Here is a 12,132-nt window from a genome sequence, read left to right as displayed (position 1 = left end):
GTCTATATGTTGCAAGTCTGTTTTCTATGAAAAATGGATATTTTATAATATTATCAGCAACATGTCAGTGTACCTAATTTGTTAACAACCCATTGAAACCAGTGACACAGAATCTTGTATTATGCTAGCATATAGAACATAAATTTCTTTAATTATTTAAGAGGGGCTTCCCAGGTGGTGCTAGTGGTAAAGAACTCGCCTACCAATGCAGGAGACATAAAAGACATGGGTTCGATCCCTGGGTCAGGAAGATCCCTTTGAGTAGGCAAGGCCAACCCACTCCAGTATTCTTGACTGGAGAATCCCCATGGACAGAGGAGCCTGGCAGGATATAGTCCATGGGGTCACAAAGAGTTGGACACTACTGAGCAACTAACACACACACACATACACAATCCACATGTCATACAGTTCACACATTTAAAATGTATAATTCAGTAGTTTTTAGTTCATTCACAAAGTTGTCTGTTCACCACAATCTAATTTTAGAATGTAAATTCTTTTTTTTTTAAGGGCATAGAATTTACATAGAAGCTACACATATCCTCCCAAATACTTAAAAAAATCATTTATTTATTTATTCAGTTTGGGCTGTGCTGGCTCTTCGTTGCTGCACAAAGTCTTTCTCTGGTTGCAGGGTTAGAGCGGGGTTGTGGTGTGGGGTGGCAGGGTGTTGGTCTACTGTCTGTTGCAGTGCACAGGCTTCTCATTGCGGTGGCTTCTCGTGTAGTGGAGCACGCACTCTAGGGTGCTGAAGGCTTCAGCAGCTGTGGTAAGTGGGCTCAATAGTTGCTGTTCCTGGGTGCTAGAGCACAGGCTCAATAATTGTGGCACACAGGCTTAGTTGCTGCATGGCATGTGGAATCTTCCTGGACCAAGGATCGAACCCTTGTCTCTTACATTGGCAGGCAGATTCTTTACCACTGAGCCACCAGAAAAGCTCCTTAAATTATTTTTTACTTTATTTTTAAAATTTTATTTTATTTTTAATTGGAAGATAATTACTTTGCAATATTGTGATGACTTCTGCCATACATCAACATGAATCAGCCATAGGTCCCCTCCTTCTTAAACCTCCTTCCTGCCTCCCTCCTCATCCTATCCCTCCAGGTTATCACATAGCACTGGCTTTGGGTTCCCTGCATCTTACAGAAAATTCTCATTAGCTATCTATTTTACATATCATAATATGTATGTTTCAGTACTACTCTCTCAAGTCATTCCACCCTCTCCATCCCGCACTGTGACTGTAAGTCTGTTCTTTACATCTGTTTCTCCTTTGCTGCCCCCTAAATAGGATCATCAGTACCATCTTTCTAGATTCCATATATATATGCATTAATATATGAAATTTGTCTTTCTTATTTATTTCATTCTATATAATGGGCTCTAGGTTCATTAAATTCTTTTAAAATTTCACTTCTTGTTTTTTTAAGGATAAAAAATAAAGGAAGAGAGAAATGAAGATAAGTTTTGTTTGGCTAACACTGTACTTAATATTACTGAATTATATACTTCCTTTTAATCACTGGGTAAATAAGTAAACTGGTTCAGTATTATCAGACAGAAGTATCCCAATCTATGTTTCTTTTTTTAGCGTTGTAGAATGAATGAAGACACTGGCAGTGACTATATAACACCTTGGCAGCTGTCTCAGGTGGTTGATGGTGGAGGTGTTGGGATTATAGAAGAAAGCAAACACCCAAATTTTACGAAAGGCGATTTTGTGACTTCTTTCTATTGGCCCTGGCAAACCAAGGTTATTCTGGATGGAAATATCCTTGAAAAGGTGATGTACGATATAAAGTATCTGATTTTTCTCTCTTGTTATTCCTTCTTTGTGCATTTGTTGTTCGATTTTGTTTGCTGTAAGGGAAAAAATAAAAGCATATGTTTTCTTTTTAGATAGCTGTCAGAATGTGAAAAGCCTTTATTCCTCTTCCACTGTTGGCTGTAACTATATATGACAGTTCTTAGATTGCCAATGAATGATGTTGTTTTCCATATTTAATTCTCAAATTTTACATGTATAAAATAAAACCTGAGCTATAGGCATCAAAAAATGCTTTATGCTAAGAACCAGAATGCCCTTTATAGTTAAATGCTTGAAAAGTTTCCTAAGAAAGCTGCAATGTTTTGTCCACCTGATGCAAAGAGCTGACTCATTGAAAAATACCCTGATGCTGCGGAAGATTGAGGGCAGAAGGAGAAGGGGCCGACAGAGGATGAGATGGTTGCGTGGCATCTTTGACACAATGGACATGAGTCTGAGCAAACTCCAGAGATAGTGAAGGACAGGAAAGCCTGTAGTGCTGCAGTCCATGAGGTTGCAGAGTTGGACACATCTAAGTGACTGAACAGCAACAACAAGCAATTACCACTTGACTCAAGAAATCCATTTGGTTTGTGCTTGAAATTCCATCCTGTGGCAGAAGTCTTGAGTTCGGTTTCTACTGTTTGGTTGAGTCATGTGAAATTACCAGTATTTGTCTGTTTTGACCTACAAAAACTGGCAGCTTCATGTAACCCAGCCTAATAATTGTCATCAAGGAAGTTACAGTATGTCTCTAACCTCAGTTTCCTCATGTGCAAAATGAAAACAATAGCTATCTCACCAGTGAATGTGAGAATTTAATTAAATTAGAATTAATTTAAATTAAATTTAGTTATAATAAATGTGATTAAGGCTTTGTAAATATACAATTTTAGTATTTTTTGTGATTACAAATTCTTACAGTTAATTAAAAGTGGCTGTTAAGATACAAGTGGTATGGGAGACATTACACAATCATTTATCAATGGTACTAATAAACGACGTTTAACTAGAAATTTCTTAGTAGGAAGTGAAAAAGGAACATTAGGCAATTTCTAGCTTTCCCTGTCATAGTGATATAGTGGGAAATTGAGAAGTTGGGGAGAGCTTAAAAATGTTTGGGGAGTAGGTGTTAGAAATGAGGAAGAGGAATTCAGAAAGGACAGAAAAATGATATTTACTAAACACAACTTATCTCACAATGTTTTTTTACTGGCTTTACTAATAAATAACTTACCTACAGGACATATTTCTGTGTTTGGAGAAGGAAATGGCAACCCACTTCAGTATTCTTGCCTGGAAAATCCCGTGGACAGAGGAGCCTGGCAAGCTACAGTCCATGGCATCACAAGAGTCGGACACGACTTAGCAACTAAACCACCAAACCACCAAATTTCTGTATAGTGTACTGTAGACCTTTCTGTGTATTGTAGACTTTAATATTGCCATTACCTTTATCTACACATCAGACTTGACTGATAGCCATTTAAAACTGATTACAAACTGTCATTTTTTTTTCTTTGTGGCAGTTTAATTGCAAATCAAGGTGGTGAATCTTGATTACTTTTGGTGGTTTGTTACATTTTTAATCTCTAAAATTATTATAAAACTTTTATGGTAGAGAGTCTTTCTATATAATTTTTTTTTCATTTTCCCATAATGTTAACAGGTAAGAAAAGAGAAAATGTAAGAGATGTACAATTAACTATTGATTGGGCCTGGTAAACATATAAGTGTAAAATGTTGAAAAGCTGAGAGACCTTATTTTATTATTCTGTAATTAACCGAGAAGAAATTGTATCATACCTTCCTTATATTTTCATGAAACATTTGAAGTATCAGTAACGAGAACTGTTAAAGAGTTTGAGCTGACTTTTATATAGAGAAGTGTTTATTTTATATAGAGAAGTGTTTACTCTGAAATTGCTCAGAGATTTTTAAACCTTCCAATTTTGTGTAGTTTTTCCTGTTAAGTGTTTCTTCTCTTTTGGTATATTTGAGACACTGGCAAGAAAGACTGAAAATTGGTTTATTGTTCACTTTGGGTTGTTTATTAGTCCGCTTGAACTGCTTGAACTGTTGTTACAAAATACAATGGACTGAAATTTATTATTACAGCAGAAATTTATTTTCTTACAGAGTTGGAGGCTAGAGGTCTGAGGTCAAGATGCTGGAAAATTTGGTCTCTGGTGAAGCCTCTCTTCCTGGCTTTCAGATGGCCCTGTTCTCCCTGTATCCTCACATAGCATCCAGCCTTTCTTCTGTGTAACTGCCGAGAAACAGATCTCTGGTGGCCCTTCCTCTTCTAAGGCCCTAAGTCCTATCAGATTAGGGCCCCCCCCCCCCCCCCCCGCCAATGCCCTCATTTAACCTTAATTACCTCCTTAAAGACCCTATCTCCAAATACAGTCACACTGAAAGAGTTAGGTCTTTTAACATAGGAATTTGGGGAGTTCATATTCATGAAGTCATAGGTTGTCTCTACTTTGTTGACCTAAGACAGAAATTCCTAATATTATTTTTTTAAAGGTATATATTTTATTTTAGGTAGACTCACAGCTTGTGAATGGACACCTTTCATACTTTCTTGGAGCTATAGGGATGCCTGGTTTGACTTCCTTGATTGGGGTACAGGAAAAAGGTCATATAACTGCTGGATCTAATCAGACAATGGTTGTTAGTGGGGCTGCTGGTGCTTGTGGATCCTTGGCTGGGCAGGTAAGCTTTTGGAGGATTATCTCATTTTCTAAAATACCGGTTATAACTGAATCTCTGGATTTGTGTATATAGTTTAAAATATATAGTTGAACAAATTTGTAATGTTATTTTACATATATTTGGTAGAAATGATATTATTGCATGCTTAGACTCTCTTCCTAATAAGGTGAAAAATGTAGATTTTTTATATTTTATTCTCTTTTAACCAAAAATGACATGGTAAATGCTGGAACATTGCTCTAATCTATATGAAGGAGAAGAATCACAGAGTACCTGTCTGGAATTCCATGAATTGAAAAAATAAATTTATATTTTAAAAATATCTTCAAATAAGAAAGCACTTATTGGGTTCTAGAGATAGGTTAATATATTCCCAAGTGACTCCGTGGTAAAGAATCTGCCTGCAGTGCAGGAGACGCAGAGACATGGGTTCAATCCACGGGTTGGGAAGATCCCTTGGAGAAGGAAGTGGCAACCCACTCCAATATTCTTGCCTAGGAAATCTCATGAGCAGAGGAGCCTGGAGAGTTACAGTCCATGGGATCGCAAAAGAGTCAGACATGACGTAACTACTAAACAACAGCAACAGAGATATAGTAAACATTATGATACAGTTTTATAAAGTACATTATTTTATGAATACTGCTGCTAAGTCGCTTCAGTCGTGTCTGACTCTGTGTGACCCCATAGACGGCAGCCCACCAGGCTCCCCTGTCCCTGGGATTCTCCAGGCAAGAATACTGGAGTGGGTTGCCATTTCCTTCTCCAATGCATGAAAGTAAAAAATGAAAGTGAAATCGCTCAGTTGTGTCCAACTCTTAGCGACCCCATGGACTGCAGCCTACCAGGCTCCTCCATCCATGGGATTTTCTGGGCAAGAGTACTGGAGTGGGGTGCCATTGCCTTCTCCATTTTATGAATAGTAACCTTCAAAGTGTGAAACCACAGAAAAAAACATTTTATCTTAATAGTGATTTTCGTTCCTCACAGGCCCAAAAAATATTGAATTGCAAGATAGAGATGTTTTTGGTTTGACTGTTCCTTTTATGAGCTCATCTTTAAATTGTGAGATTTTAACATTCAAATTAAGTCTAATTTTATTCAGTCTTAATGTTTTTAAGAATGCTGTTATATCTGTTCTCAGTTCTTTTGGTTTCAAATTACCTTTCTTGAAAAGACTTACAAAAGCCTAAATTGTGATGAACACTTTCATATAGGTACTTGTACTATCTTTCATATTTTCACATTTTTATACTTAAATTGTGACAAGAGAAAGTTGTTTAATTTTCAAAAATTTCTCCCCTAGATTGGCCATTTGCTGGGCTGTTCCAGAGTCGTGGGAATTTGTGGAACACCTGAGAAGTGCCTCTTTTTGACCTCAGAATTGGGCTTCGATGCTGCAATTAATTATAAAGAGGGGAATGTTGCAGAACAACTTCATAAATTATGCCCAGCTGGAGTGGATGTTTACTTCGACAATGTTGGTGGTGACATCAGTGATACAGTGATAAGTCAGGTTGTTTTCTGACTTGTTGGTTATAAATTTAAATGCTACATTTTATTTGATGTGATATCTTTTTACCTGATAGAAAGAAAAAAACTTTATAAACTTGTAGGGTTTATGGTGAAAAACAACATGATGGTCAGTATTCTAATTAAGTGATACAGAAGAGCTTGATGAAGCTGTTTCCATTTGTTTGCAGATTTGCACTATGAGCATCAGTTTTAGCTCTTTGCCAGCAATGTTGTATTTTCACCTTTATTATTTTTTTTTTCATTTATTTTTATTAGTTGGAGGCTAATTACTTTACAATATTGTAGTGGGTTTTGTCATACACTGACATGAATCAGCCATGGATTTACATGTATTCCCCATCCCGATCCCCCCTCCCACCTCCCTCTCTACCCAATCCCTCTGAGTCTTCCCAGTGCACCAGGCCCGAGCACTTGTCTCATGCATCCAACCTGGTGATCTGTTTCACTATAGATAATATACATGTTTCGATGCTGTTCTCTCAAAACATCCCACCCTCACCTTTTCCCACAGAGTTCAAAAGTCTGTTCTGTACATCTGTGTCTCTTTTTCTGTCCTGCATATAGGGTTATCATTACCATCTTTCTAAATTCCATATATATGTGTTAGTATGCTGTAATGTTCTTTATCTTTCTGGCTTACTTCACTCTTTATAATAGGCTCCAGTTTCATCGATCTCATTAGAACTGATTCAAATGAATTCTTTTTAATGGCTGAGTAATATTCCATTGTGTATATATACCACAGCTTCCTTATCCATTCGTCTGCTGATGGGCATCTAGGTTGCTTCCATGTCCTGGCTATTATAAACAGTGCTGCGATGAACATTGGGGTGCACATGTCTCTTTCAGATCTGGTTTCCTTGGTGTGTATGCCTAGAAGTGGTATTGCTGGGTCATATGGCAGTTCTATTTCCAGTTTTTTAAGAAATCTCCACACTGTTTTCCATAGCGGCTGTACTAGTTTGCATTCCCACCAACAGTGTAAGAGGGTTCCCTTTTCTCCACACCCTCTCCAGCATTTACTGCTTGTAGACTTTTGGATAGCAGCCATCCTGACTGGCGTGTAATGGTACCTCATTGTGGTTTTGATTTAAAAATATGGAACGCTTCACGAATTTGTGTGTCATCCTTGCGCAGGGGCCATGCTAATCTTCTCTGTATCGTTCCAATTTTTAGTATATGTGCTGCCGAAGCGAGCACTTCACCTTTATTTTTGTGAAAAATTACAGTTGTATTATACAAGTGAAGGTCTAAGCTCTAGCTCACTTCTAACCATCAGCTCTCAGCCATCACCTTCTGACTTTGGGTAGGGAAAGGATTTTTATAGTTTACAGGTATTTACATATTTAAGTTGATAGCTTTATAATTTATCAACATTAGCTATTGACACTGCATTGTCCTTTACTATATATAAAATTATTTTTAATTGAAGTTAAATTATTTAAACTGCATTGTCCTTTACTATATGTAAAATTATTTTCAATTGAGGTTAAATTATTTAAACCCAAAGAAATACTCCACCAATAATAATGGAAGTAGCAACAATGATGACAACTAATGAAATTCTTTTGCAGATTACCAAAATCTTATTTTTTACCTCTGTATTCCTTTCAGTTCAGTTCAGTTCAGTTGCTCAGTCGTGTCTGACTCTTTGCGACCCCATGGAGTGCAGCACAACAGGCCTCCCTGTCCATCGCCAACTCCTGGAGTTTACTCAAACTCATGTCCATTGAGTTGGTGATGCCATCCAACTACCTCATCCTCTGTCGTCCCCTTCTCCTCCTGCCCCCAATCTTTCCGAGCATCAGGGTCTTTTCAAATGAGTCAGGACTGATTTCCTTTAGGATGGACTGGTTGGATCTCCTTGCAGTCCAAGGGACTCTCAAGAGTCTACTCCAACACAACAGTTCAAAAGTATCAATTCTTTGGCATTCAGCTTTCTTTATAGTCCAACTTTCACATCCATACGTGGCTACTGGAAAAACCTTTGGGGTAGATTTATTTGCTAGCTAATTAAAACTCTTTGATACATATACTGGGTGAGTCTTTAGAACAAAATCAATTACTTGGCATTAAGGGATTAAATACTATAGGGAATTCCTTATAGTATTTAGTCCTAACCCACAGTGTTCTTAGGACTGTGCACTTTCACTGCCGAGGGCACAGGTTCAATCCCTGATACGGGAACTAAGATTCCACAGATCGTGTGGTGCAGCCATTAAAAAGAAAAGAAAGATTAAATACTAGAATCAAGGAGGCTTTCATTGAGGCAGCCATAAGATCATTAAATACAGGGAAGGTATATATCTTAAGGTATAATCATCAATTTTCTCTGAACAGATGAATCAGAACAGCCACATCATCCTATGTGGTCAAATTTCTCAGTACAACAAAGATGTGCCTTACCCTCCTCCACTACCCCCCGCTATAGAAGCAATCCAGAAGGAAAGAAACATCACAAGGTATGTTCTCCACTTTCCCCATATTACCAGATTCAACAGGTTTAAAGATCACAGATGTATATGAAATATATTGTTCTTCATATATAATTGTTGCCTATTAAATAAAATTTGAAAATGTACATTTTAAGGTGGTTCAATATTTAGGTTTTGGTTAACTAGCTCCCTGGCAGAAAACTTTTTGAAAAATGCGCCTGTTCAGTCGATCTTTTTTTGTGAGTGTTAGAAATTCAACTCATATTGGCTTAAGTGCAAAGGACATTTATTGGTTCATGTATTGAGAAGTTCAATATTAGTACTGGCTTAGATTTGGCTGGGTAAAAGGTTTGCATAGTGGTGTCCCGACTCAGTTTTTCTTCACCCCGGGCTGTGCTTTTTTCTGGGTTGGCGTGGCTCCCTGCCAACTCTCCTCTTGCAGTAGCAACAGGATGACTGTTACCTTGGCTCTTACATTTCACCAGGTTAGCAATCCAAGCAAAAAGAAAACAGCTCTCTTCTTGCAGTTTTATCAAGTCCCAAAGCTGATATGTATCGGCTCAGACTGGCCTGGCTTTCATCACATGAAGGTGGGGAAAAGATGCCACCCACAAAGTAAAACCACAGTGTTACTGCTACATGGGACTGTACATACTGAGCAGACAAAACAATAGAAGTCCACTATACATATATGCTTGTAATTGCACCTAAAGCTGTATTTGACCAGACTCTATGTGATTAACAAGTTTTTGAATTCTGGAATGATTTGATATGAGCTTTCTCCCTCCCTAGTCTCTGATCATTTTCCTTTTCTTCCCCACTACAGAGAAAGATTTCTGGTGTTAAATTATAAGGATAAATTTGAGTCTGGTATTCTCCAGCTGAGTCAATGGTTTAAAGAAGGGAAGCTAAAGGTAGAACTTGCTTCTATTCTTTATCAATATCATTCTTCTTGCTACTTGATATACTTTTGTATTATTTGAATTTAATATAAGTTTCAAAATAAATATTTCTGTAAAAGAAAAGTATACTGAATATCATAAATTAATTTTACCTCCCAAAGGAGTATAATCCTCCTGATTGAGAAACCTTCTCATCATTCCCTTTATCTAAAATTTTATTAAAGTTTACTTTTATTAGATTATATGACAAGATGAATAGGTTTTTGTCTTTTCTAAATTGTAATATTCATTAGCAAATATTTATGGAATATTACTATGTGTTAGAAGTTGTTCTTTCTCAAAAATCTTTTAAGCATTTCTTAGTACCTCTCTACCACCCTACAACCTGCCCTTCCTGGACCTTCTGATAGATCTCTTGGTTTTGATTGAAAATCAGCGGTTATCAATCTGAAGTCCAGAGACCTCTGACCTAGGATGTTCTTGAAACATGCAAATGATAGGCAAAGGTGTATGTGTATGTTTTTTGAAAAGAGGGTGTACAGCATATGATGTTACAAACTGAAGATTAGACAGTGGGAAAATAGGATTGTATTAATATTTAAAAAAATCAATTGATAGGAAACTTTTCTGATCTAGCTATATAAAATGAAAAATGTTTTTAGACAGAAAGTGCTAAATAATATTGCTGCCTTTTGCAAAAATGCAAACCATTAAGTAGAAACACTAAAGTCTAAACAATATAAAATATACTTATTTCAATTTACAGATCAAAGAGACTATGATAAATGGATTGGAAAACATGGGAGGTAAGATGAATGTAGATATATTTACTATACACATCAGTTCAGCACAAATACTGTCTTTTTTCTTTTAATTCTACTTTTTAGTTGTTTTTTTTTTCCTTTGAATCACATTTCTTTCCTGTGAAACCTTAAATATCTTTAACTCTATGAAAGTTCAACTTAGTGGTATTTAAGAGCTATTGTTTTCTCATTTCAAATTGTAAAATATTTATTTGTTTTTGTAAATAATTATTAAAAATTGTAAGAATTGTGAAAGTTATCTAGCCTCTAGGTAACTTTCTCAGATTGAATGATTCTAAGTCATCAATCATAAGATTACATTAAGCAGGTTTTCAGTATTTGGGTTTCTTTTTTTGGCTAACATACAGATTTCAACAATCTCTTTTATTTCAAATGAAGAGAATTAAATCAAACTGCTAATTTTTCCTTTTTGAGAAAAAAATCTAATGTATTTGGTTAATGTGTTTACCAAACTGAAATATAAAATTCACTCACATGATAGATATTCATTTCACTTACTTAGTAAAACTTTATGATTAGATTTCTTTTTTTAAGCTATTAAAATTGTTTTTTCTAACATTTATCCTCATACTTATTTTGCTGTAGTTTTCAGACTCTGTAACATTGAACATGGATGTAGACGCCAATTAAACATTTATAGTTTGGGTAAAAAACACATTTTAAGATGTTAATTGGGTTGGTTTGTCCTGTAATTTTGCTAGTGTTTTACTAGTGGTTTCTTTTCATGAAAGTTTCCTTTGGTACTTAAAATCATCAAAGAAATTATTCACATTAATCATATGTGCCTGGTTCTATTGACAAACATGTATGATGGTGACATTATGTTGTCAGATAACTTCGTTTTTTTTTTCTTTCCAGCTGCATTCCAGTCCATGATGACAGGAGGTAACATTGGAAAGCAGATAGTTTGCATTTCAGGAGATACCTCTTTGTAATCTCCATAAACATCTTCATCAAGGAAATACATGGATTTCTTTCTGTTCTGCTGAAAGATTTCAAGATATATTAAAAAAAACCCTTAAGAGTACAGATAGTTTTTGCTTTAGATGTGATAATAGGTGATATTTTCTTAGTTGCACAACATAATTCACTCCTATATCTTCAATATCATATATGTACTCTACATCCTATATGATTATTACAATAATAGATTGATGTCAACATGACCTATTTTTCCTTCTTTTGCTAAAAATAATATTACATGAAATTTATATCAGATATTCAGAAACTGTTGGAGATTTAATGTAACTAATAGATCATACAAAAACTTTATAATGTTTGTTTAAAATAGAATGCTTGAGAAGACACTTACAAATATGTATTCAATTGGAAATAGTTTACATAATTCTTGAATTGTAGCTTGGTGCAAGAATAAATGGGATGGTATTTCCATATTGTGTTGATGGAAAAGGGACTTAATGGCAGGGTGTGTGTGTGTGCAGGAGTTTGGGGAAATTCAGAGCTTGTGGAACAGTTTTTGGAGTAGAACAGAGGCTTTGTGTCGGAAGTAGTATAAGTTAAATAACTGAGGCTGGTTAGGTTGATGGAGGGACTTACTACAGAAGATGATCTATTTGTGTTTTGCCAAGTAGTCCACAGTATAGCCTAAAAACCCAAATCTATATTAATAAAAGCCTATGTTTATTTTAGGTTAGTAGGCACATACTGTCAAATAGTTACAAAGATTTCAAGAGAAATAGGTATAGACATCACTTCAAGTTTTAAGTGATGAAAAAGATTTAAACAGTACAGCTTCAAAAAATGACAACTGACTGAGCAAAAGTAACAAATGGTTGTAAACATGAATGTTCAGGACCTATTAATGTATCTATATAAGAGCATTTGTTTTATACATTGTAATCAACCCTTTAATACAGTAAAATTGAGGATTTTTTTTGAGTGTT

The 12,132-nt window shown here is 35.8% G+C and overlaps 1 protein-coding gene and 1 non-coding gene across 2 annotated transcripts in view; one reads left to right on the top strand and one right to left on the bottom strand.

The window, feature by feature from the left end:
* PTGR2 (prostaglandin reductase 2) overlaps nucleotides 1-12,132 on the top strand; it is a 25,291-nt gene extending 13,159 nt beyond the window's left edge. Inside the window, exons 4-10 of the mRNA XM_061156695.1 lie at nucleotides 1,598-1,789; nucleotides 4,361-4,531; nucleotides 5,838-6,047; nucleotides 8,408-8,529; nucleotides 9,329-9,416; nucleotides 10,171-10,210; nucleotides 11,087-12,132. Coding sequence (XP_061012678.1) covers nucleotides 1,598-1,789; nucleotides 4,361-4,531; nucleotides 5,838-6,047; nucleotides 8,408-8,529; nucleotides 9,329-9,416; nucleotides 10,171-10,210; nucleotides 11,087-11,163 — 900 coding nt within the window. The 3' untranslated portion in view covers nucleotides 11,164-12,132. The remainder of the gene's footprint in view (nucleotides 1-1,597; nucleotides 1,790-4,360; nucleotides 4,532-5,837; nucleotides 6,048-8,407; nucleotides 8,530-9,328; nucleotides 9,417-10,170; nucleotides 10,211-11,086) is intronic.
* Nucleotides 7,160-7,267, bottom strand: LOC133067475 (U6 spliceosomal RNA). The gene has a single exon (XR_009695267.1). It is a non-coding gene; the product is annotated as a U6 spliceosomal RNA (small nuclear RNA).

Source organism: Dama dama, chromosome 12 (genome assembly GCF_033118175.1).
Source record: "Dama dama isolate Ldn47 chromosome 12, ASM3311817v1, whole genome shotgun sequence".
Lineage (NCBI taxonomy): Eukaryota > Metazoa > Chordata > Mammalia > Artiodactyla > Cervidae > Dama > Dama dama.
The sequence above is the reverse complement of the archived record's forward strand: the minus strand, read 5'-3'. Positions and strand labels throughout refer to the sequence as shown.